At 37.6% G+C, this 27598-nt stretch overlaps 1 protein-coding gene across 4 annotated transcripts in view; it reads right to left on the bottom strand.

Annotated features, from left to right (window-relative positions):
• Positions 1-443: 443 nt before the first annotated feature.
• The window catches only part of NFATC3 (nuclear factor of activated T-cells 3), a 64629-nt gene continuing 37474 nt past the window's right edge, over positions 444-27598 (bottom strand). Inside the window, exons 4-12 of one of the 4 annotated variants that reach the window (XM_017824437.1) lie at positions 25636-25835; positions 24815-24987; positions 23927-24067; positions 23056-23111; positions 22293-22419; positions 19408-20454; positions 10813-10914; positions 8633-8701; positions 3342-3454 (exon numbers count right to left, since the gene is read on the bottom strand). In XM_017824437.1, the coding sequence (XP_017679926.1) occupies positions 8664-8701; positions 10813-10914; positions 19408-20454; positions 22293-22419; positions 23056-23111; positions 23927-24067; positions 24815-24987; positions 25636-25835 (1884 nt within the window). In that variant the 3' untranslated portion in view covers positions 3342-3454; positions 8633-8663. Of the gene's footprint in view, positions 3455-8632; positions 8702-10812; positions 10915-19407; positions 20455-22292; positions 22420-23055; positions 23112-23926; positions 24068-24814; positions 24988-25635; positions 25836-27598 lie in introns of all 4 variants that reach the window. The other 3 variants (XM_017824435.1, XM_017824436.1, XM_017824438.1) reach the window with 3 other exon arrangements.

The raw sequence follows: 27598 nt of genomic DNA, 5'->3' as shown, positions 1-27598 counted from the left end.
TGACAATGCATTTGCATTATTTTTATTTATTTGAACACTACGATTTAAGAGCCTAAATGCAAGTTTTTCCCTTTATTTCTGCAAGTAGCACTGCAATCATAACTTACAAAAATGTTTAAAATACAAAATGTACATGAAATTACAATACAAGGCTCTGTAAACATCTAGAACTTAATCTTTATTGTCCCACATTTTTAAATATAAAACTTCAATTTGAACGATTTCTGAACCTCAAAGGAATGACATCCATTATGAGTATCAAAAATAGAGTTTCAAAGCTTTGTATCAGAACAAAACTATTACGTTCTTTTCATTCTTTGGTTTAAAAAGGGTGGCAGTTCCCCTGATAACAGATAAGTTTTACTACAGAAATTTGAATTGCTAGTTTATAGTAATTTCAAAACTCACCCTCCTCCCCCCTGGATTAATATGCTACCCCTTAATTTTTTTTTGAACATTGACCTTTCACCCTCCTTATAGAAAAGCTACCTCATCTTTAAGGCTTTCCTTCAGGATAACCTAAATTATTTAAAATTTTTGGAAAACTACTCAGAGAGAATACAGGACTTAAGGGCAAGGAAGTGGATGCCAACAAAATATCGACAGTTGCCGGGTTCTGCTGTTTAATTAAATTTGCATAGTCGAATAGAGATCCTGTGCTTTTTATATCACTAAAATTATAGAAGATTAACAGTCTTTACCTACGTTATCACACAAGCTAAAATAAAATTAAGACCCTTGTACTGAAGCTTTTACAAGGCAAATACAAAACTGCTTTAGTATCCAAAGCTATTTTTTTAAATTTCATTTTTAAATAGGAAAGCGTCTCTATGTCTACAGGCATCAAGGTATTTAAAGGCATCAGAAAATTTAGTGCATAGCAACTCCGGATTGTTTGGGCTCCTGTATTTTAGGTACAGAGTGAATTCCAGCTACTTGGAGAACTTGGAAGGAGAGTCTGTACCAGCAGGATAAAGGAGCATAAATCCCATATAGTATGAAAAGCTTTTAAGTCAGAATTCTCCTACAAACAATGGTTAATGCAAACGACCCAACACAGGAATGAAAACTGGAACATGCCTCGCCACCAGCACACACTCTGAAGACAGATTACACAGTTTACAGTGATGTGTGGTTTGTTTTGTTATTAAGGTGTTAAAAACACAAGTAGATGTATTTCTGAGCATGTGAGTCCTTTGTAGGATCTTTAACATGAGTAGAGGACAGAGTAAAGCACCACTGCTGAGGACAATTACAATATCACACTTTTCATATTCCAGCCCTGCCAATTTTTTTCTGCAAATTTCAAGATTTGCACCACTGAACAGTACATTCACAAAAAGGATGCTTAAGATTCTCAGCAGGTACATAGTGGCCAAGCACTAAGTTGTTTGAAATAATTATGAAACATCAAGATAGTAGCCTCAGGCTGCACTCTTAAAAGGAAGTTACATGATAAAATCATAATTTCACCTGCTCAACGTATGTCCTTTTGAAAAGTTCATGATTCAGCTATTACAGAGATGTGATTATAGCAACTGTAATGGTATTGCTTGGGCACTGACTTCAGGTGTAATGTTTTGCTTGCAAAAGGCTCAATGGAAAGTTTTCCCCATGACTGTTTGCCAAAATGCAACATCAGTAGAACCTGTGTTTCCTCCTGCAGGCATTATAACTCAGCACTGCTTTCCCCTGTCAGACCACTCTATAGAGAGAGGCATGTGCTCCCCATGTGTTCAACTGCTAAAATGTCCCCAGTTGTCCAAACTGGATCCAACGCAGATAGACTTTTTAATTTTCTAATTCTTTGAGTTAATTCACTCAATTTTTGTTAGAGCATCATGGCTCACCCCAGTGAGGAACTAAACTGAACATCTCGGATGTTCTGACATTCCGTGTCCTTCAGTCTCACTTTGCTGTGACTGTTGTACCCCGTGTGTTCCATGGAGGAAAGCTCTGGAAATGAGTGCCTTTTGGGGCAGGGAAATGCGTGTGACACTTTCACATCCTCGCCAAGGTGTCTGATTGTAAAGGCCTGAGATTTTTAAATAACTCTGTAAACAGATTGTTTCCAATTTATCAGATCATGGGGGTAAGGGAGATGCATCCTCGGAGCACAGCACAGAGTTCACTGCTGCCGTGGGGAATCTGCTGGATTTCTTTGGTAGCTTCTGCTTCACACCTTTACAATTCAACATGGACACATTACACTACCTAACCACTAATTCACAGTAAATTACTTTTGAGCAAACTGACATTTATAAACAGCCTAAATTTAAGGAACTGTAATTGTCATCTCCTTAGGACTTCCAAGTGGCATGATCAGGCATACAGCATATAAAACGTACAGATGTGATCAAATGATTTATTGCATCAAAAACTTGAATGCCACTGAACTGGTGATTTCAAAACCATATTCTGCAGGGAACATTTAGATCCTCAGCAAATATAAAATTTTCTTCTGTATCTAACATGGCTTTGATGTTGCTGTTCTTTAATCTAAAATCCTACTGCTCAAATTTGATTAAAAATGTAACTTTCTAAGAAAAAAGCTATTTCAAGAAGGAGCCTGTGCTAATAAAGATCAGGAAGATTATCCACAAAGTTATAAAAGTTAAATTTTGGAATGTAATTTCTATCCCAACACTTTCATGATGGAATGGTCTTTTTGCAGCCTATCAAGTAACATTTTCAGTTTATAAACAAGTGCAGATCTACATTTGGCTTTGCTTCCTATGAATCTAAGAAAGAAAACACTACAGTATTCATATACACAATGGCTTCCATGGCATTGGCTTCAGATGACAGGTATGATTTGCCACTGGAAGATCTTACTAAAAAAAAATTAACAATAGAAGCTTTAAAGGCTTTCCAAAATGACCAAAAGGTGTTACAAATCATCAGTTACAAACTCTACTATCTCTAAGGGAAAGCAGCACACTGAAGATGTGTTTTCCACATTCAGTACTGTGAATATTATAAGAGCAAACTAACCTCTCCACACATCTGAAGCACTTACAATATAAAAGTATTCTATTTAAATGCAAAAAGCAGAGCTTGTTTGTAACTTTAAAATAGTTAAAATATCTGGTGTAGATTCTGTGTGTCCATTTTAAGAAGTCTCTTTACAGCATCTGAGGAACTATAATTAAAATGCTCTGTCTCTACATCAAAAATGTAACCCACTGAAAGGGCTTTGCAAGGATCCACTGTTCCAGTTCATAAAGGCCACAGAGTTGGAAGCACAGTAAGTCTAAAGAGGAAGAGGATGAAGAAATATTCAGAGAAACTGTGAAGTTTTCAATGATGCTTAGTTGTTAGCTTATCCATTACTGGATTCCATCAGATATTCTTGTCTCCAGAGATCCAGGACACGCACGTGCAGGCTGGCTGGCCACTGCTGTTCCATGTGACACTGAGATCTGTGACATATCTCTTCCTATGATCTCATTCACTATAAAAAAAAAGAAGAAATATTATGAAGTGACTGTTTTTATGCTTTCCAAAAGGCAGAAGTCATCCCTTTTAAAAAGAAATATTTCAGTGCTAAGCCTTGATGCTGTTAAGTAACAGAAGATGAAGGAGGAGCCTGGTTTCAGGAACAGGGGGAAAAAAGGGTTCTAGTTTCTCTTATTATTACGCATGTACTCGCCATAGTCCATGCTGGAGAATCCCTAATACCCTTGAAGAAAATAGGCACGTGAGTATTCATGATAAGCAGGTAACTGAAAGGCACAGGGCAGGTTAGTGCAGGTTTCCCCACAGAACTCCTTCTGGTCAAGAGTGTTACAGGCACAACAAATAACTCTAGAAGCTCCTGGCTCTTTCAAGCTACTTACAGAACTTCCTCAGAACGTGGATTTGGGTTAACAGAATATTTTTTTTAAATACTATATACCTGTTTGATGGGCCAGTTTTCTGAATCCTTGCATTTCTGAAGCTGCAGTAACTAAATCTTTTGTTATCAGTCAATTTTCCTATAATAATTAAAATGGACTAATACGCAGTTTGTGTGCCTGTGTGTGCATATAGGTCAAATTCAGCAAAGTTTAATCAACTACTACTATTCAAAAGTAAGGGACGTCTCTGTGAATGTGACAAACTAGCACCTAAGTTATCAACAAATGAAAATTTTGGAGTTTTACTCTGAAGCTTAGATAACTGCTGCAGGACACTTGAGTTTGGAAGATGACAAAAATAATTATTTTAATGGATAAATGTAAAAGCTGTGATATATCACATTAAATACTAATGACAAATTTTAGACAAATATTAGATTATAAGCAAAATCTGAATTATTATTTAATTGGTAGAGGCAGTCAATCCTGTTGTTTTCCAAGACTGAGTGGCAATAGGCTACAGTATCTCTTACTGAGAAAGACTTTGAATATGCCAAGCTATTGAGACTTTTCCTTTATTACTGGCATGAGTTTGCTTCTATAAACAGGTATTTAATGGGAGTCTTTTGTTGAGTAAGGATCATTCTTAATAAAAAAAAAAATGTTTTGCTCTGCTAGTAAGCTGCTTCTATTGAAAATCTTAACAGATTTGGAACCCTTTTGTTCTCCTTTGTTCTCCTTTGGGTAACTTTACAGAACAGCACCACCGTTCCTTAATCTTCCATAGCAGGATTTAGCTTCCTACTGACCATTCCTGGCTGGCAGAAGCATAACAAAATCAATGTACATGTAGTGTAAATTGTTCTTGCTGCTTATAGTATTCCCCAGCCTCAGCATTGCCTTCAGCGGCAGCAGGAGCATAAGTGGGTCTAAAAGAAAACGCAGTAATATTGTGAATGCACTCAAATCTGTGTAACTTACATGAAATCCAACTCTGAAAAAAGGTTTTGTCATATTCTTTTAATTTACTCGAGAGAGCTTTAAAACCACCTCATGTCACAGAACCCCTATAACCATGGAGGGGGCATTTGTTATCTGAGTCAATCACTGGCAATGGTTTTCTCCCACATGAATGCAAGGACAGCTTGTTAAATACACACGTTATTGCAGCCCCAAAGTTCAAACAGTTCAGACCAGCTGTGTAAAAGCCAATTCCCTCAAGCATTACAAGATTTGCAGTTTATTTGTTTTCAAAAAAACTTTTCATTCAATGAACTTAACCGACACTATGACACTGATAATTGTGTGACTGCAGGTAGGGCACTTTTCCAAGTATTTTTATTAGGCCAACACAATGCCATAAGTAAACATCTGCTAAAACCCAAGACTTTTGTTTTTTAAACAAAATCTAGATGTTCATTTAGAAGAGCCATGAGCCATCAGCTTCTGTCATTAGCTTGCTCTAACTGCAGGACTTCTAACAGCTCTTGTCCACTGAATGCTACTGAGCAGTTGGTCTGTGCAAACCGAGTATTGCAGCTGTTCAGTACTGCTAAAATTTGGAACATTAAAAAGAACTTTTTGAAGTTCAGTATTTTGAAATTATTAGACAGTTACCTCCTGTAAGTTTTGATGGATGATATGTATCTGTACTGGCACCATCAGCACCACCTGGTCTGTACTGCTGCAATGTTTTGTAGTTCCCGCGGGCAAAGGTGTTCAACTGAACAGCACGTAGTCATGTGGCATTACATTTTCCTTAAAACACATTACACTGAATACAATAGCTGCTCACATGGGGTTTTATTTGTCAAACTTCTGCATAAGTCACTATGTAATAATCAGTATTGAAGTTCCAGGTTAGTTTGTATTGTTTTGTTCTAAATAATCATTGATTTGTTTGTAAGAAGCTGTTTGGTAGCACAGCTACCAAATGCTAAAAGCATTTGCTTTTTCTGGCAATGCTTTTAGCATGTGGGGAATACAGATTTATCTGGCTTACATGGATTTACATTAAAAGCATCTACCATTTCTTAGAAAAATGCATGATCTTGTCTTCATCCCAGCAGAGAATTCTAGTGGAGAACTCTTACTTGCCCCAGTGGCTTTGTTAGATTTGCTAATTTATAAACCCAATGAGTATTCAAAAGTGCCTTTTTAAAAAAAATTAATATCTAACTCAGTGTTCTGTCAGAGCACCATGAAGGCCTCAAGAAAAGGCCAGAATACTTTTACTGCTGTGTCTGGCCAAGGTGTTTTCTCCTAGACCACCGTCCCAACTAACACATCTTCCTATTTTGTACTTTCCGGGAGTGTCTCGTTCAGCTGTCTGGAACTCTGTGAGCAACACATGGATGGGGGTAGCCTGCAGACCCCAGAAGACTGTACATTGACTAGATGAGATACAGGTGATGGCATAGTTTAAAATGCAAATCATGCAGTCAGTAAGAAGAGAGAAAATCCTGCACAGAAATGTACAAGGCTGAAGGTGAAATCATACAGCATTTTCCTTTTTGTATTAATTTGTGATGGAGAAAATTGTATTAAAGACTAAAACAGAAATCCAAAGGTTAGTATTTGAATGCATGACATGTCACCTTCCACCAAGGATCAATTACAGACCATTTAGTGGTCTGTGATTAAAACTGAAAACTTAGTTCATGAGTATAAACAGACATTTTCTATAACATTGTCTAGCAAAACTCAAGCTCTTGAGGTAGGAAAGGAAGTAAATTTCAACCATTCTGAGAAAGGGCAGAGCGCTCTATACTGCTGATGCTTTTCAAACAAAAGAAAACTTCTTTCCTATACTTTCAAAAGAACAGTTTATCCCACCTTTCCTAGTTTTGACTATGGGCTGCTTGGATTTCATATGCCCTTTCACTTAATCCTAAAAGTCATCCAGTTAGCAACTGCCTGTTTGGTATGCGTGCTACCAGGTGTTCTCACTGCTGATCCCAGACCCTGGGCCTCTACTGTCAAGACTTGGGGAACCAGAAATCTCTTACATACTAAATAATTGCGAATATTTAGTAGTCATTTAGTACCTACTGATCATCTAAAATAATTTTGGATGATCAGTGTCAATTGAGTGGATAACAGCAAAAGCATTATCAAATGTCTCCTGTGCTTACACTCCGGGTCACTAATCCTGAAATAATGACTGGACCAGATCACAAGAGAGAGGGTGGCACACACTACACAGTGTACATGTGTGGCATATTCCTCCACTACAACAGTGATAACTGCACTTTGAAAACTTGTTTGTCAGATATGGCTCAGATCAAAATGCAACACAGCTTTTTTAATTTTTTTTTTAATTGGGCTGTGAAATGATTTTAACAACTTTGTCTATTTAATTGACCTCTTTGGCAGTTATCCCAGATTTCAGAATTTCAGCTGTTACTTTATTTGCAATAGTTTCATCTTTTCCTCCCCTAGTATTTATCTAGAATGTAAGCTGACTGGCAAATTTATACTAACAGTTAAAAATGGATTGTGCAGAACAGAAGTTAGAGAAGTAGAGAGAAAATCATCTCCAAACAGATTAGACTGGCCTGGTCAATACCAGTGATACTGTAGCGTTGTATTGTAAAGGTTTTTGTCATTTTTTTTCTTTTTTTTTTTGCTTTGTTCTTCTCCCTCTGTGCCGCACAGAAAAAGAACGAACACGCCCTGAGAGAGCACTGAAGGTCATCTGGAGGCTCAAGCCCCTGGAACCCTGCAAATACATTAAGCAGTGTAGTAACACCAGGATCAGCAGAACAGAGAAGTGGGTCTGACTTTTGGATCTGCTGTCAAGCTGTAAAATAAGAGCAACCACTTGTTTGGTTTTACTGGGTTCTTCCCACTGTTTCCACTTCCCACTGTGCTCTGTTTGCCTGGTTTCAGTCCCTGCTCACTGCACAAATGGAGGCAGCCGAAGCACTGGGGTCTCCCCTGCCCTTGTCTTTCAGGCCCAGGACTTTGCCTCTGGGCTGCTGAAGGTTTGCACTGGGACAGCTGGCAAAGCCAGTGTTCCAGTGTTTGTGCAGGACAGCCAGACTGTTCATGGAGAGCTCTTAAAACTCTGCAATCTGCAATCCAGAGTTTTAAGATAAACTAAAATTAGGTTGAACATTTGTGCAGTCAGTAACACACAAGAGCTGTGGGTGCTGATCTTATCAGCTGTTCCAGTACTGACCAACCCCTCAGGAGAAATTCCCACCTCCAGAAAGTGATCCATATTTGCTGATTTGAACAGAAAAAACTCTTGTGTTATGAAGCATGACATCATAATGAAAAATGATGCTCTTATTAATAAATGGCTGAATGTTTTGGTTTGGATAAATTAAAAAAAAAAATAATAACAAGCCCATTCCTAGCATTTATTTACCCTTTCAAGACTACTTTTAACACTACTGAGCAAATTTTCATAGAATTGTCCACTGTAAATTCAAGACAGCTTTATATGATAATAGTTCAGAGAGACTGTCATTGTATGTATGATTAGCACAGGTTTTATTCTCTCCCTTACTCTAATTTCTACTTTTTCTTTAACTATCTGATTTTCTTTAATCACAAGGTCTTCCTGTAGAGGTTTCTAGACAGTTTTTGGTTTTCACCCCTCTGAATAGCTGAGCAGCAGCAGTTTCACATTCACCTAGGCTCTAAATCAGATTTAAGCAAGAGATTATACATTACAGTTGAGAACTGTTTCTTACTCTTTCAGAGCTGTTGTCTGGCATGTCATCTACTTGAGGACAATTGTCACTGTCACTATCTGTTCTGAAAACTTTTCACTGACACCTTACCTTGGACAGGTCCTGCAACATGTCTCTTTTTTCAAAGGACTTTGGGCGTGAGAATCTCTAGTTCCTCAACTGTGAACATCAGTACAAAAAACTTTCTAAGATCATTTATCTTATTTTAACTGAATACCTGATTTGTCATCTGTGGGGCACGTTTCACATTTAATCTAATAGTTTTCATGTTCTTTTCTGTTTTCTGCATTTAGAAGCAGCTTGTAGTCTCTCTCACTGCAGAGTAATTGTACACTTAATAAGAACCTCATAAAGAGTTTGCAGACTGTTTGCAACTATTTGACCCTTTGACCACCTATTATATCTCAGTGAGTTTGACTGTGTTCCTATAGTTCACCTTTTCAAGTTTGTCACAGCCTGTAGTGCTGAAACCGCAACAAACCAAAGATTTATTTTTTTCCAGGCAGTTTCTGTATGGTCCTTTGGACCAAATAAAGAGATATTTCCCCTTGTGGGTTCTTCTCATGACTTAGTACTCCACACAGCAGTCATCACACTTACCAATTCAATAAAGGATGACTCAAGTATTCCATTAGTTATTTCCTGCCTTTGCAGATGCTCTGATCTCGTGCAGCACACCAGTTACAGTTGCTCTCCTCTTCAGCAGTATCATTTAGAAGCTATACTCTTCCTAGTTTAACCCTGAAAGTTGTCTCTGCAAGAATTCTGTACTAGCAACGGATACAGAGAGCTTCTCTCATTTGACACTGCATTCTTCAAGGTACAAAACCATTCTACTTTCCTGTGTAAACAATCTCTCGTATTTGTACCACACTATCTTGTGCCAAATACATAAAATACCCATTATTTTAGTTTTAAAAAAATGCCATTTCTCAATTGTATTTCTCACATGTCAGCATTTGTGTGTAAGCATATTTCTCTCCAGGTCTGGGTCTCTGTCTGTGTGCCTTTTTTAAAAGGGATCTGTCGGTGTACATTTCATAAGCCCAAGTTTGGGGTTTGCCAACCTGTGTGTTATTCTTTAGTTGATGAGACTGGTATTTGGGGGTTATTTTATTACTTAATTGAATTTTCATTTTTCAAGAACTTCTGCTCTTCAACAATTATTCTGAACCTATCAGAGTCTGAGTTGCACAGGATATAGTCTAGAACACTGAAATAATCTAAGCTATAATTTGCAATTTACTAATAGTTTTGCTGTTTCAATATCTAGGAATGTCAACTTAGTGTACAGGGTCCTTTCCCTAGCTTTGCCATTCTAAATAGGAGCTACTTACCTTACTAATAACATTTTGATATGTAAGGAAAGCAGAGCTAAATTTCTTGAAAGATGATAAAAGACCAGTGTGATTTATTTCAGTTTCATAGGCAAACTTAAGGTCAGTCTACACACTAATTGTGTGAAAGTTTTATTAAGAGTTTGATTACTTTACTATTACTAATCCCAAATCTACTGTATACTTACAGGTATTACCCTTTAAAAATCACTGGGGAATGTAAAACATGTTATCTGTGTTATCTGTGTATATGTATATATATTGGAAAAAAGGAACAGTGTAGTTCTTTGGCATTTTAGGCATGTTTGTAATAAAGTGAAAAACACTTAAGTATAAACACAAACGACACCCATATACCATGCATCAACTTCTAACATTAGTATTTAGAAGGGTCGTGGTGCATAATTATCTTGTTTATATGTGAAATAAAGAAGCTGAAATAATAAATCCAGATGTTCTTTCCCAATTACAGTGCACATTCAACTTGAAATCTAGTTATGAATCTGTATTCCTAATACTTAGATAGCTGGTGCACACCACTGTATTCCATCTATTTAAATTGATATTGCTTCATCTTTTTAATAAAGAGAAACATCCCAAATTTCTCAGGTAACTTATCTGGCCACTCTTTAACCTTGCCCATATTCGGCTTAAAATTTTCATATCCTCTTTGTTTTCCTAGATCCTACAGCACTCAGGAAGTTCTGTGGCAGCTCTATATACTTTGAGTGGAGGATTTTACTGAGTGACTGTACACCTGGTTCAGAACTGCTGAATTTCCAACTATTTCAGAATACACAGGTGTCCAATTACAGTAATACTTCAGTATTACACAGCGTTTTTCACTTGTAGCTCATAAGACTATTAAAAGACTTTCCCCTTTCCTTTGTGCTCCAATTTCAAACATTGAAGCATTTCAGTAAGCAGACTCACCCTCTAGATTTTCCACATAGGAGTTGGACATGAATGCTGAATGTTGAGTCCATTTCTCTGTTGAACCTGATGGCTGGTATTCCAGGTCAGAGATAAAACTGTCTGTATCAGAGAAGAAGACAGACATAACTACTGACTGGACTAAACCAAGAAGTTACAGTTCACTCAACGAGGAAGTGATTTTCATTTTTCTTTTAATAGCACTAAATTTAAATACCCAGCTTCATTCACAACTAACTACTGCATAAGCCGACATAAATAACTATTTATAAATTATCAGAGTGCTTATAAAAAACAGTATCACTTATCTTGTATACTTAGTTACTTTTCAGTTAGCAGCCATAAAGGTAATGGTTAATATTTTTGGATGTCTGCCTAGATGTATCATCATGATTTTTATACTACTTAAGTTTGTTTTAGTATTTGTGTTAGTTTAAGACACTCCTGCAGTTTTCTCAATCTGCTTTACTTACTGTGGTCAAATTAAAAAGTGCTTTGCCCCTTGACAGCAACTCCACTGAACAAGGTAGGCAAAAGAGTACTAGTAAATAAAACCTTTATTGTTATTTTCCCTATCCCTTAACCAAAGGAAACTGTCCCTGTACACAGCTATTGTCTTCCTCTTTACTTGTCACACTGTCTGTACACTTCGTCCAAGGTACTGCTCTGCAGTCAGACCACACACAGATCCAAGTGCCAGAATACCAAATATTATCTTGGCACAGGTGGCTCTCTGAGACCAAGGCCATGTGAGAAATCCCAGAGGAAGCGGAGAGCTGTGTTTCACTGAACTGCTTTTCCTGGAAGAAAAATCAATGTCAAGTAGTGTGTTCATTACTTTAACCAACAAGTGTGTGTTTATTCAGTTGTGATTGGTGGCTATGCAGAGCTTACAACAGTGTACGGGGTTGGATATAGGTGGGGTTTTTTTCCTGTGCAAGACACAGCTGCAAGTTTAGTAAATTAGGCTTTAAGATAATTAACAAAATTACTCTGGACCTTGGCCAATTTGTGCCTTCTGGATAGATGCACACACTTGTTTTGCCAGCATGGTTTTTAAGCCCTGCTTAGGGGTCACTCCCAGGAGAATGAGTCTCCTCTTACTTCCTTCTGAAATTCAAGCAGCTCAAATGACTTCTTTGGGTGACTTCTTATGCTTAATTGTTCAAAGTGTAAAGTTACATGTATTTAAATGGGAAGTGGAAAGCTTTATCTGGGTTTCAATGAAAATGTCCACTGCCACTGTGAAGGAAAGGAGTAGATTAAGGATAAATTCTTGTCAAATAGTAGGAGATTAAGAAAAGAGCATTTTCCTCCACCAATCATGGTAGAAACAGCAAGAAAGTGAATTTAAATAAAGATCTAATGAAACCAGGGAGATGGGCAGGAAACTACCTCAAGGGGAAACAAATTAACGTTTGCCAGCAACCCTCTTTAAAGGCACAGCTTTCAAAGGAGCAGACAACCAAACACTGTCAAAAAAACCTCCGGAGAGAACAGTGCAGTTCATTAGCTCCTAAAGCAACAGGCTGTGCACCATAAAGACAGCACAGCCTATACAGTGAGGGTTATCTGTCACTCTAGCACGGAAATATGATTCTGAGCAGTTTTTCTAATTAATTTCATACTTAGAGGGATTCTGAGGTTCTCGTGTGCCCTAACAAAGCTGCCAAATATTGAATGTTTGCTTTTATCAACCCCTGACAAATTGTCATGCATAGCACACGTAACATGTCTCCAGCCAGCACCCTCTAGAATGAAGCACATGCGCTTGCCTTGGGCACACACTACCTGTTGTTCGGGAAACGTGGTAAATAAAGCATCAGCCTTTTCAAGTGTGTTATGTAGCATAAGAGGTTTGTTCAACACGCACGTAAGTTAGATAGAACTTGAGCTACCAGGTAAACATATATTAAAAATACCTTTCTACCTCATAATTTCACAAACATTTGAGAAAGTTTTTTACATCTTAAAGCACTACCAAAATGTGTTCTGTACTGAAAGAATATAAAATCAAAATTAAAACTATTAAATTGAAACAAAAATCAAGAAACCTGACACCCTTTAGATCTGTTTAACTGATGAAAAATTCATATTTTTATGAATGACTTCTTTGTCTTGACTTATACCTTAAGTAAAGAAAGGTTAAGAAAAGCTTTAAACCTTCAATTATCTGCACCAGATTTGGGTCAAAGTAGGAAGTCATCTTAAAATTAGAGCTCTGTTATGGATACAGGCAGACCAAAAGGCTACTGGAGTTATACCATTTGATTTTCAGGATCTCTTCCTACAGGAGTCAACTAACTTCCTTTTTTATAGCACCATCTGATTAGAAGTTTAGCCTGTGTATCCTTTATTGCTGCTGAACTGAAGTAGGATGTGTGGGCAATGGGACTTAAACCTAGAAGATGTACTAGTTTTAGAAAAGTGGCTTTCCAAAAATATTTTGGGATACGTGATTGTAGTGTAGCTACAGGAAGTAAGAGTTTCTTAACATGCCCCACAAAAAGAAGTTGATACAATTGTCTTTGTGTGTTTAGGGGAGGGCTGAGTGAATCGCTCTATTGACAGAGGCAACAATGATCAGTAAACCTCAAAGAACGCTACGGACAGACTGCAGCACACATTTCCTCACACACAGGCCTTTGTTGTCAACTCCAGAAAGAACTCTATCAGCTGCATTTATGTGAAGAATCCCTGTAACTACATCACATCGCTCAGTGCAGTATATTTAGCCTGGTTTTGACTCCACATGACCAGCAACTAATAGAGTGTCAACTTTCCCTAACAACAAAAAAGAAAAAGCTGCCAGGCTATAATTAAGCCTCAGTCCTCTGTGCTGTGGAGCAGCCACAGCTGATTCTGCTCGTTTGACACCAAATCAGTCATATGCCAGGCCATGTCTGCTATGGCAAACCACCAAGGACACAGTGGGCTGCCTTGCACATCATCATTCCAAGTCATAGGCCAGGCTTGCTTTTAATAATTTCAGGTTTGATGCCAACTTTACTAAGAAGTACTACTTTTTTATTAACTGACAAAATAAGGCTGCATGAAATGCTGGTGGAGTACAGTTTTCCTGTGCACATTATCTTTATAGCTGCACAGAGAAGCTGCAGGTGCCTGCAGAGTCACAGCACAAGCTCTGCAGTTATGTGGTACAGTAACAAATATCTGGTTCGTGCCTTGGTCATGTCGTCACACTCTGCATTTCTGTATCCTGGTAAACCCAACTCCCTTAAGTCATGTTTACCCCCTTCTCTCACACAAGGAGAGAGACGAGTCTGAGCCAGGATTAAGCATGAGCCTTGGTGCTAGAGGACATGTGCTGTGCAGTGGAAAGCAGTGCTGAAGTGTCTCAGTGTATTTTTGCAGTGTCACAAGGCGTGCTGAGCTCCTTCCAGCTCTGCTGCTATTGCCAGCACCTACACCACGATGGAGACATGCCACTTGCTCTCATGGAAGAAGTCTCTAACCTCTTCTAATCCTTAAATGGAAATATTTCTGCAGTGGTACCACTAGTTGAGCTTACTTTGCATTCGTTACAAGATGTCCTGTGGCTCTCCGAGGGAGAGCTGGTCAGACACCGGAGGATTTAACTGACATTTTTACAAATCAGAAGTCTGTAACTGGTCTTCTCAATAGATGCCTTGCTGTCACAAATTTTATGAACACGATGAATCCACTAGAAGATATGGTCATAGCCTCCTTTAACTGCTGACAACCCCTGATGGATAACACTCTTCACCTTTCCTCACCGCTCCAACCTTTTGCTTTTAAACTACTGCTCAGTCTGGATCTTAACCCATGCTGGGCATGCTGCAAGGTGCAACATTTTGTTCCATGCTTAGGAGAGAGTAAAACCACCTTCGATTTGAGATGTACATCTCAAGTCTGAGCTGCACCAGCAAGACAACAGGTTTTTGAGCTGCTCTCCTCCATACTAAACTAGACTCTTTCATTCAGTATTTTCTGAATGCTCCATTTGGCAGGACACTGCCTTAATTAAGAATGACCTGTTATTGCATAAGTTTTAAATATAGGCAGAAATACAAAGTACAGTCGTTCTACAATATTTTCTTATTAGTTACTACTTTGATTCTCCAGAAATTAAGCTGAAGCTACAGTAACAAGCAACCTGTAATGATGTACACATTTTCTAGCCAAGATAGAATAATCTGAGCTTCTCAGCAAGAGACTTTATCAGCTAGAGAGTCATCACAGAACTACTAAAATGAATGAATGCTAATGGCTTAGAATTCTACATGGAATGTGGCTGACAAAGCAGACTTATTGCTTTATATACACAAAATGGTTAGGGGATTTCTAGTTATGATTTATAGTAAATCCACATACTGGATTTTCTAATCTCCAGATTTATGTAATGGAGATGCAATGAGTTACAAAATGTAAGAGGATTAGTAGAAGGTCATCCTGATTTGCTGAATACAGCCTAACGTAATACCTTCAAAATGGTTAAATACAGCTGTACATGCTAGAAATCTCATCACTGTAGAAAGCCATGAAATCCAAGGTAAACTCCCTCCTAAACTGCAAACCACAAGAGATTAAATTTTAGATCAACAGTATTAGAATAGATTTAAATATAAAACTTGACAGTGGGATAGCTAAACCATCACACTAGGAGCACTTTTTAAATCAGACTGAGGGGAAATTAATAAGGCCTCATCATATAACTACACTGAGTCTGACTTTGAGTAGCTTTTTTTTCAAGTGGGGAAGAAATGGCACCTTTCTTAGAGGAATATGCAGCAGAGCACAGTATGGATGATGGGTATGGGAAAGGATAGAAATGACCAGCTGCCTGTTTCCTGTCACTGCAGCTGCCTTGTTTACACCTATTTGCAGCCCTAAACATTCCACTGTCTATCCAAGGCAATGTTAACCCGGGGTGTTGGGCAGAGGGCTACTTGCCGAAAGACATTAAGGGAAAAAAGGTCCAACAACACACCAGGGGAGAGAAAAAGCAGAGGGGACAAATAAAGTGTAAGAAGCTGCTTTCATGTAGTTCTGGTCTGAAAGTTTACCAGCTTGTGCAGCCTAAGCTGGTAAAGACCTAAGCGGAAAAGAGGAGTTTTCCAGAACACATTTGAAGTAGTAACATACAATAAATATTACTTTGAAATTGTGTTGTTTCAAATGTTTTCTGTAATATAAGTTTATTTTCATATCTAGGTATCCTCATGCATGTTGACCCTTTTTTCTTCAAGTGAATTAAAAAGAGTTTCCTGCAGAAATCAAAGACAGGAAGAGAAGAAAAAAAGCAGAATAGCAAATTCTGCTTGAGATTAGAGAAGTCTAAAGACATCAACAGGATCCTGTTGAACAACAAGATAATGAAGAGTCACACAAACTTCAGTATAGGAAAAAAAAAGGAAAAAAGTGTCCTTTATGCAGACACACAGGTGTAGGATCTGCTTTCAAATTATGTAATCTGTGTTCACTCATACTCTGAACAGAGCCCAGCTTGCTCTGACTCATAAAGGGCAAAGGAACACAACAAAATTTAAAAAGATGCTCCACTGGTCACTGGCAAACATCTTAGACTTTTCAGGGAAGCTGTAAATGGTGACTCTAGATGTGTTACACCTTCCAGGAGATGCTGGATTAAGACTAATCCAGATGCTCTTGGTTTGAGCACCGATGGATGAAGCAGCTTTGTAGTTCTGGATTAGTGGATTTGGAGGGGGTTTTGGTGTGTTTTGAAGAAAACACCTAACTGCTGGCTGAAGAGGCAGCAAGATTCACTTTTAGAAGTCTTGCTCAAAGGAATTTACGTAACTACTACCCAGACTGCCACTTCTGGAGGTGGGGTGGTGGTGTTTTGGTGGGGATTTTTGTTTGGTGTCTTTTCGATTTTGTCTTTTTTTTTTTTTCCATTTTGTGGTGGTTTTTTTGTAGTGTTTTTTGTTTTTAAAGAATTTGAAATCATATCCTGTCAAGCTACACAGGAATTCCAGGACTTTGTCATGAGGTAGCACTTCCATACTGCACTGAAATTTTGTAAAATATTTCTTGAAATATTTTCTTGGCAAAGAAAACATCTACTATTTTAATTTTGAAACAGTGCATGTTACTTAAAAGAAAGAAGGTAATTTATGCCCTCAGAGGTTTTTTTGAATTTTTTGTTTACTTTAAGACTACTGACTTAAATATATAAGTCAGTAATCCAGACATGATTTAAAGAATTTTCAATTGGCTTTGTCTCAGTGTTTTGAGAGCTTTATTTGCCTTAATTGTTAACCCTTAAAAACCTATTTTCCAACTAAATATAGTTTTCATGTTTGATGTATTAGTTGGGAGAACATACTGTATCAACATTCATTTATGTATGTAATTATGTTTGGATGTTTTTCTTTAATTGTTATAACATTATTGCAGAAAAACCTATTTGCCATTTGTGCCTGGCTCTATTTGTACGGAAACTAAAATTCAAATAGGCACAAAAGAAAAAAAATTTAAATTAATTTTAAAACCAGAGTAATACTTTAGATATATTATTAAAAAACTGTTCTTGTCTAAACATGTTTTTGTTTTTGTTTTTTTTTACTTTAAGCCGATTAAGCAGAGGAAGTATTCACTTACGTTGAGAGAACTGAGCAGCTCTTTAAGACTTTTGGAACAGCAGGTTTCAGACCAGACATCTGATTTGTATTCGCTGATTGAAAACGAAAAAAAGCCCCAAGCCCAACCCCCAGGCATGGCAGGAGCATGGAAGGGAAAGGCAGGGAATCTCTCTGCTTGCAAACCTATTGCTGCTGCCAAGTGCTATTTAGCATTTAAATCCATGTTCAGTTTTCCATATAGGAAGAGTCTTGTTTAATCACCAGTTTTCAGAAATTCTTCAAATTTCTATAAGAATCATTATTTAAAAAAGAAATTAATAAAGCTGTGGCCATTTGACTCACATGTACATTGATTATATTTTTCTAACCAATTAACAAGTGGCCATGCTTGAAGTGTGGCTATTACAGCTTTTCCTGGGCTTCGATGTCTGCCAGCACAGAAACAACTCAGTAACGTCGCTGTGTTAAGCCATGGAAATAGTTTCTAAAAGCAACTAATATTTGTGATGTAAGGAAAAAAAATGGTTTTCTTTTTACTGTGCATCCATTTTAATTTCTGAACAAGTATAAACAAACTGCCAAGATGCTCATAAATGCTAAACACTTCTGCTTACACTGTGAACAGTCTAACTACAGTATTTAGTTGTATTTTATTTATTTCTACATCTTTTTTTTGTGGGTGTGGAGGGAAGAAGGATGAGAAAAAAGTAGGTTCTAACCTGACATGTCCTGAAACACTAGATTTCTTTCTCACTCCTCTATACAGAAGTAGAAAATGCTACTTTTTTTGCTGCATATTGTTTCGCAAAGCCTTGCTCTCCTCTCCTCAGCAAGTCCTTGATAGAATCAGTCTCTTTCTTCTTTTCTAAATAAAGTTAATTGATTGATAAACAGTGTTTCTAAAAAGAGAGCTTTGTTTAATTAAGGTGGTCTCTGAAATGAAAGCCCAAGTATATTGGTTTCTCTCATTTTCTTCCTACTGTGCCCTGTCTTTGAAGGCATTTCCTACTAAATTTTGTTACTACTGTCAGGAGGTAACAATAGCAAGGCTGCATTTATGCAAGGAGCTGGGACTGACATGCATATTTAACAGATTTAACAGTAATTACTAGGGATGGTTAAAAAAACCCCAAGCCACAACAGTAAAGGCTATTGGAGAAAAGATACACTAGTGAGATTCCCTTCATCAATACCAAACACATTTTACATGTCATTTAAGGCCAGGCCCTCTGTTCTTCCAGTCTTATTAGCGTGACATGTTCTATAAATTGCTTTGCATCAACACCTCCAATAGTCTGATGTTTGCGATTGGATATTTCTTCTTTTTTCACTTGGTTGGACAAGTTTTGGAAGTGACACTTTCCAAGTATTTAAAGTACAGACTTTTACAGCTTGCCTTTAGCACTGAAACATCCTTGTTCTGTTCATGTTCAACAACTGAATTTCTCAAAAAGATAGCCAGCGTGGAGAAAGCAAAACAGCCACTGTGAGCAGAGGTGCTGAATGATGGCAGTGTATCTACAGAACGTCTGTGAGGAGACTAAGAGTGGCAAAATGCATGTGAGAGATTTTCAAAACACTACCCTGCCCTTCAAAACTGGGACAACTCCAAGAAACGAGAATCCAAACTACATCTATGCAACTTAGATATTTTATTATGACTTTCACTGAAACATACCAATGAGACAACCCGAAAAGGCTTCAAATCAATTCCTTGAATATAAGGTGTCAATGTGTAGGAGTTAATCCTCAAGCCTTGTTTTATGACAAAACCAAATTCTATGGGCAAATTAGACTAAAACACTTGAACCATATAACTACAAATTTACAGCTGATATAATTAGTTTTAAATAAGTTGTTTCTTTGGACACAAATATATGACTCCATTGTGATGATACAAATTTCCTTCCGTGAAGAGGAGTGCATTCTAAACCAAACAACCCTCACACACACACTTTGCAGTTTCATGTAGATTATATCCCAGTATTAAAATATTATACCCACTTACCATCATCTAGTGTGATGTCTTGTAGTCCTATGGTTTGAAAATTCAGCTCTCGATCCTCAGGTTCAGGTTTAATGTTAATAGCTGCCCCATCGGGTGCAAACGGAGATGAGTCGCACACAGAGTGGTGCCCGAGGGGTGACACAGCGCTGAGAGCCCCCAGGGCAGGGCTGGGGGCCTGGGGGGAGTGCTGGCCTGAGTGACTAGTGGGTGGGGGGGAGGAGGTGGGTCCCGAGCTGGGAGACTGGTAAGGCAGAGGCTGTAGCTGCGGGGAGGAAGGTCCAGACAGCGGCGAGTGGACCAATGGGTGGGAAGCTGTCGGGGACGGGGATGAAGCGGATGCTGGATTTGTAGAATGGTATGGGACTTGCTGCAGCTGGGGAGAAGACTGCCCAAGGGAGAGACCCATTGCAGAAGGGATGGAGCCCTGCCCAGTGCTTGGGCAGTGGTATCCCATTGATGGCAGGTGAGCAGATGACTCTCCTGAATGAGCTGGATGTGCCAATGGGTGCCCTGCTGTACTTGATGTTGACACAGAACCTGGATTTGAAGAATGAAACTGCACTGGTGGTAGAGCTTGGCAGCCAAGATTTATCAAATGAGGTACAGCTGTGTCTTGAGGAAATGAAATAGCATCAAATCCTTGGCTGGAGGCAGAGTTCATAGGAAGACCAGACTGTCCATTGTACACGTTATTAGACTGCATAGGCGGGTAAGAAGGCCTCACAGAAGGTGCTGATGTTACCTGAAAAGACTGAACCACAGCAGGAGGCAAAACATGACACTCTTCACTTGGACTAAGGTTTCTACCTTGCATGTGTGGCAGGTGGGACACTGCCGAGGTCACCATGGCTGTATATGGTGCTTGAACAGGACACACAAGGCTCCTGGGTGACGTAGACAGCAAACTGTCATGTGGGTGCCCTTGCTCTGGTGAAGGCAGCTGAGTTTGGATCGAATGCAGGCCCTGGACGTTGCCTGTGTGTGGAAGGGCCAGAGATGGAACAGCAGACAGATCCACCTCATCTCTGTGCTCTTGCTTCATTATAACTAGAAAAAGTAAAACAGTTTCACAATTCCAATCCATTGGTGTCCTGGGATAAATACACACCAATTGCTGTTTAACAACCACAATAGCACTGTTAGTGTCGTTGCTGCAATGTCCCTTCTTTTGCTCTGCTTTCATCATCTTTGACTTCATGCCTGCTATATTAACCCAGAGAAGCCAGAACAACTCTCCTAGTACGTATTCAAAGGTAGTTATCTTCCCTTCTAACACACCTTCCTAAGAAATGTATGTATTTAAAGACATTTGCAACCCAGTTAGATAAAGTCCAGTACATCTAAAGGATGCACTCATCGCCAGAGGGACCAGGGGGCTGCTGTTGGGCACCACTGAAAACAGGCAGATGTGAGTTCAGTATCAGGCACTGGCAAAACATGAAGGAAATTTTTAGCAGGCTTCAAGCTTTCCTTCACCTCTGATCACTATGACAGCTGAACTTCGGCAATACAGAAACTAGTTTGAGTAGTGCACCTTGTTTCAATTACAGCAGCTCTTTCAGCACATGCCTCAACTTCAGTGATGGCAACAACTGTGCTTATAATACAGAGTTACAAAATTACACACTTTCAGTTACAGGCTTGGGGGTTTTTTAACTATTGATAGTCTCATGAAAAGATACTGATCTTAAGTACAAGTAGTAGAAAAATGTTAACACTTAACAGCTCAATTACTGCTTTATAAAACACAGTTAACTAAATATTGCAGTTCAATGAACTGTTACACATACACAGATGAAATGGATTTTAAAGTGTTTGTGTAATAACAGCTGCAGTTATGATTAAAATTGCTTCTTATTTAGGTAATGTGTCATTACTTCATTCCACCATTTAAATACTTTAAATACAGATTTCTCAAACAAAAACATAGTTTAAGATGTGTAACTATCTTAGGAGCTGATATTCTTAAAAATAGTTGAAAATTACCAGAAATCTGGTAACAATTAGGCATACCAGACACCTAAAGTAATACTGCCTACATAACACATGAAGGTATGAAGGTAATTTTAGAGCACAACAAGTGAGCATAACTTATTTTAAATTGTGTAAACTAATGAAAGTTGGGTTTGTCAGCATATATATTGGCTTCAAGAAGTTTATATTAATATCCATATCCAACTTTAAAGACTCCTTCAGATATCTGGCTTCAAGTGCTCCAAGCAGTGCTTAAGAGTCCCCACCATCACTGGTTCCCTGGGAATTCTGACTGCTCTAAATGGGTGCGCAGTTCTTAAAGGAAAAGAAAGTGGCAGGCAAAGAAGCAGGCATTGCATGTCTCATAGCAACCACTTCCACATCCAAATAGGAGGGATTAAGATGTTTTAACTACACTTACAGTTAACATGTTCCATTTTCACTTCTGGCTAAGTTAAAAACTATTTTCTCTCAGTAAGCTGCAATGTGTCCAGGGTGGGGGAAAAATATTTTGATCTTCCTTGTATCTAAACCTGAGGGGTTTTTTTTGACATTTTAAAAGAGCAAAAAACCCCATAAACCTGTTCTTCTATGATCTCACTATTCTCCGTGTCATCACCAGGGTTATTTAAAAGCAGCTTCTGAGATTTATCATCATTCTCAAAGAAAAGCAGAATGCAAAAATTAATTCTCTAAAAAATGTAATGAAGAAATACCTGGCTGTAATCATAGTACTGGAGCTTATTACTCTGTATTTCAGCTTTTTAATTAGACAACCTTTAGAAGCTCTTTTATAGCCAATTCAAAGCTAACTTATGTACCTATCAAAGGGACACGACTGTCTGAGTTTCTTTCAAATGTCTACTTTAAAAGCAAAATAAAATACAACTTCTGTGTTTTTCATTTAATACCTGGTGTATAAGTAAAACGTTGAGACTGACTTTTTTTCCTCTTGCCATTGCAGAGATAAAACTGCACCTGAACTGCAGCTGTAATGGTTTTGTTATGGTATGGAGGAACTTCAAGTACGATGTTTGCCTACAGGAAAGTTGAAACAAAAAAGTTTTACGTATCAAATGCAAATGAAACCGCTATTAATTACAGAAAATCTAAAACACTTATTGCAAAACTAAAGCACCCTAATATTTTGAAATTGTCAAACTTCAAGTTAATGCACATTACATAATAAAACAGTACTATAAGCAAATTTTTATTTGGAGACTTTTTTCTTTTAAATGCAAGTGCTCTGAAGATAAATGCTTTAATTAAATAGACACATCATCTAAAGGATGCTTTGTTTATCTGCCAGAGCATAAAAAACCTCTAGCAGTCAAATAATTGCATTTTGGATCATTAAGCTTTTAAGAAAAATTTTAATGCACTGGAAATAATTTGTCATCTTCGTAAAATTATCTTAAGTTTCCTTTTTTCAGTTTTCAAATTCCTTTTTCATTGCTTTCACAAAAAGCATGCTATTTCCAGTTCCTTCAAAGCCTCATCTTAATGGCTGCTTTACAGTGTTAAGCCAATTTAGAAGTCTCCCATTCTGTCTGAATTAGCCAGTGATCTACTTACTTTACTAAATGAAGTCTAAATTTCAGAGCAACAATGAAAATGTGTATTTTCTCATTGAATAAAAATAAGCTTTCTAAAGTAAGAAAAGTTGTTTCTCACCCCTTGACACTTTTCCCTAATTATTTTCCCTTCTACCTCCCACTGAGGTCGTCCATCTGTTGAGAGAAATTTAGAAATAAATCAAGCAAAAAGCATTTTCTAATACACTTAAATAATTAATCTTAAAAATACTTAAATACTTATTATAAAACTGGATTTCTTTTCAATCATAAAGAGGCCATATAAGCAGCAGACATAAATTGTAAAAAAAGTGTAAAGTATAGAGATGCTTTAGGAGTCTCAATGCTACAACCATTGTAAGCTGACTGTTGTGCAGGATTCTGCATTTTAACCCAGTAGATTCCATACAGTAGATTGAATTCCAAAGGAGGCAGTGGGTATTGTTAAGTTTACAGAGTGCTTTTTACCCTATTTTTCTAAAAACATTTTTGAAAGGTAGTTAAATTGCTTCTAACACTTGTGGTTATTCAAACATGCTGCTGACTTAGGGGCTAAGTGACCATGCAAGAGATAACATCAGCCACACCTTTGTGCCCCGACCCACAGGTTAGATACATTTACCACAAACACCTTCCCCTGAACCCACAGACCCTGTCGTTCAATTGCTGGGCAAGTTGTCTGCATTGGTAGGGGAGTAAATCACCTGGGGAACCTCTTTCTGCTCTGACCTGGCATAACCCATATCCTTAACTGAGCACTTGACTCTCTCTGTCACTGGGGTTTGTACAGGGTAGCAGGAAAGCAGCAGCAGCATTTCTATCAAAGCTGTTCAAGCACATCGATCAGTGCCCAAATGAAGTTTCAGATTACTATTCAGGACTTTTTTTTATTTTTAAAACATCATTGCTTCTTAAAATCAAACTCAGATAGTGGTTTTGTTTTCAAGAAAAAACAGCAAGACAGTATTTACCTTGTCCTTTTTCAAAAAATATAATTTTGGATTCTGCAAGAAAATTGGATCCTGTCACCACCATTTCATGACCTCCATTTACTGAGCAACTATTGATGCTGTACTTCTCAATCTGAGGAAGCTCTTGAGCAGACCGCTGAGCTTTAAAAAATATTAAGAAAAAAATTATTATGCACAGTTTTGATCATAATGACATTTATTTTGTGATTCTAACTTGAAGAATCAGGGGTGAAACTAAAATGACATCTATTTACATACACAATTCATATCTGTGTATGATATATCTTTGTTTTAAAAATTATGTTTAAATTGCATAATTACAGAAAAGAAACACCAAAAAGCCATGAATCTCAACAGTATCTATTTTTACAGCAAATGAAATTTTTAGTTTAGGAATACTAGTTTAAAAATTATTTTAGTATTTTCTAGACAAAGTGAATTCTAGGAGAAACTGAGCTTGTTTGAGGTCATGTCTTGATTCTTTAGTGCTAGCATTTGACAAATGAACTCTCTAGAAGTTCAGCTGTTCACTAGATAATACTTTATAAAGACAAGTAACGGTATAGACCCTTGTAAATGAAACAGTATTAGTTCTACCTGGAATGAATATTTTCTCTGAGATGAATCACCTGCCCTTCCTCATACAAAGGAACTACTGAAGCTGCTATGTGACTCCACTATAAGGTATTTTTTACCCTAAACCTTCAGGCTACCACTTGGCAAGAACTGTCTTTAAGATACCTCAACTTTTGATAATTGAGCTTTTATGCACAATGCTTTTCACTCTTGTTATATATAATTCTGGCAATAAATATTCTCAGAATGACAATACTACTGACACGTGCAGAAAACATGAGTATAAATTATGTATAGTTAAAGCAATCTTACAGCATTCAACAGGGATGGAAGCAGTCTGCAGAGATAAGACTTTTCCACTGGGCTGTGGGATGTGAACACGGAACACAAGTCGCACTCTGGTGTTCTTCCTTCCAATATCTGTCTCTCCTTTACGGAGCTCTATGTCTGAATTGCGAAGCTTCAAAATACCAGCACAATCGATACTACGGGATGGAGAGGATGGACAGATGGAGCAGAAGAAAATGAATCAAACTATTGACAAAATATAGTCTGTGAGCCTTTCTTTTGTTAAAGAATGAAGCATGTTTTATTTTTTCCCCATGTTATGTTATTTTAAGTGTTATTTTAGATGTCTGAGATTAAAAGAACTGTTAGTGTGAAAATGACAGCAAGTACTCTGTTGAAACATTTTGTCTTGTAAATGTCTAACTGCTGCTTTTTCGAACCTTTAAAAGGTTATTTGATATTGCACGTTGTCTAACCTTCCAAGTAAGTTATATAATATAGTAAACATCATTTACAAAGAGCAAGAGACCTATATTTAGTTCTGCCTTAGGAAGGACTAGGGAATGACAAAATCCCAGCTCCCATTCCACACAGCGGTCAGTTATTCATATGAGACACACTTACCTCAGTCAATTAACATGTATGCACGAGAGCTTCCCTGCCTCTCTACTCCCTTACTTCTGACTACCTAAACACTGGTATGTTTTAAGAGACGTGTCTATCTTAATCATGATCCACATTTGTGGAAAATATATTTTCCTATATGACTTTTCCTTCACCTTTGCACAAATGAAGAAAAAGAAAGACACATAGCAACCAAACAGCTGATTTATGGAGTGGTGTACCTGGCTGACATATTATTTTCGGGAAGAAGTGGGATTTCCAGAACTTTGGTGCTGGCAATGATTATCTCCTGACTGGCTGTCGCGACTGTTTTCCCAGTGATCCGGTGCACCTGGTAGAAGGCGTGAGGCCGCAGGTACCGATCGTCCGCTGTCCCAATGAACATTTGGAGGTTCACGGGCTTTTCACTGTAGCCCAGGAGCTGATGGAAAAACACATTAGTTGACTTCTGCTGCATCTGTGTGTGCAATTCTTCAGCAATCAGAAAACGGAGTACAGGCATCTGTCCCGAAAGACAAGTACTGGCAACAATTACCAGAACAAATGGATATTAAAATACCATTGTTAAATTTTAAAATCTTTCAAAGAGAATTGCTCTATCTACAGAATTTCAACATCAAAGCTACGTTATGTTATAGGTCTGTTTCTGATATGGTTTTTTATCAAAGTCTAATTATCAATTTTACTAAAGATCACCTAGATTCCAGAAATACTAAAATATTTTAGTATTTCTACTATGAAATTGGAATAGTAACTTTTATTAAACATAAGAGGTTTTGTGAATGCAAATGTATCATGTTAGGACTGAGAAAATGTAATTAATAGCTGGAAAATCACGTGTGGTATATTTTTGGTAAAGAAAATATTTAAAACCTCCCAAATTTTGCAAATGTTGATTCATACATCTTTTCTTTTCTTAAATACACATCTAGCCACCAATACGTTCAGTTATCATAAAACCACCTGTTGCTTGAGCTAACAGCAGTAATTCTAGGCACAACACATTGAAACATCAGAAAAAACAATAAATTGACTCTAAAAGAAAAAGCTCATTTTACGATAGTACAATGGTAATATTATCCAGGAGATTTAAGAAAATGAGTGTAGCCAATAGTAATACCAAAGTTTCCTTTAGACACTGCAATTTTAAAACTGAAGCCTATAAAATGTTTCTTATAAATCCATTTTACTTCACCTTCCTGCAATTGGCAGATTGATGCATGCTGCAAGTTATATAATTTCTAAACTGCACTGGAGCAAATTTATGTTTCATTGACTTTGACATCAACTTATGTTCAAACCAGAGGCAGGGCCAGACAGTCATTCTTTAAACGTGGTTTTGCCATGTCAATATTTTTGTCTCTAGGGAGAGTTATTTGGTCACACAACAATATTATCCAAGCTCTTTACAGAACTAACACTTAAAAACCAAACAAAACATGTCAATTTAACCTACTCAGAAGAGTAATTTAACACCAGTAGTCAGCAGCACAACAGCCCAAAGCACACCCACATCAGCAATCAGAAGCCCTGCTGCTGGTGCACTACTCCTGGCAGGAAGTTTTATGGACCAAATGAATGCCTGCTTTATATATTCAAGTTATGGCTTCAACAGCGCCTACCAGACCTATCGCTTTTATTAGAGCTTTCTCAATCAAAAACAGAAGTTTGGTTTCCAACAAAAGTCTGGAAAGTCTTTGTCAATATGTAACATCTTTTTGTTCTCCCTGGACTTCTCAGTACAAACACTGCTAAATCCAGCTAAAAAACACCCAACAAACCAAACCAAAATAACCCTTCTGACACTGAGTAGAGGCAGTCTAGATTATCAGAGTTGCTTCCCATGTAAATAAATGTGATAAACAAGCACTTATAAATGTTGCAGTAGATATAAAGAATCTCCTGTGGCCATCAGTATACTGACAGGTTTCTCTCCATTCATCTGTAACTACAGGAACACAACTGGACCACAAGGAACTTTCCTCTTAGTGTTGTGATCAGAGTGGATCACAGAGACTGTTACATCAATGAAATACATACACATGCACAAGTTCCATTTTATACTTGATGCAGGACTCCAATGTCTTTCCAAAAGATTTTTTTGTTAAATATTAAATGAATATTTTAATATTTTCTATTAGTCTGAATTATTTTAGGACATGTATTAGTTTAGCATTTACAGCA

Source organism: Lepidothrix coronata, unplaced genomic scaffold, assembly GCF_001604755.1.
Source record: "Lepidothrix coronata isolate B3197 unplaced genomic scaffold, Lepidothrix_coronata-1.0 Scaffold110, whole genome shotgun sequence".
Lineage (NCBI taxonomy): Eukaryota > Metazoa > Chordata > Aves > Passeriformes > Pipridae > Lepidothrix > Lepidothrix coronata.
The sequence above is the reverse complement of the archived record's forward strand: the minus strand, read 5'-3'. Positions and strand labels throughout refer to the sequence as shown.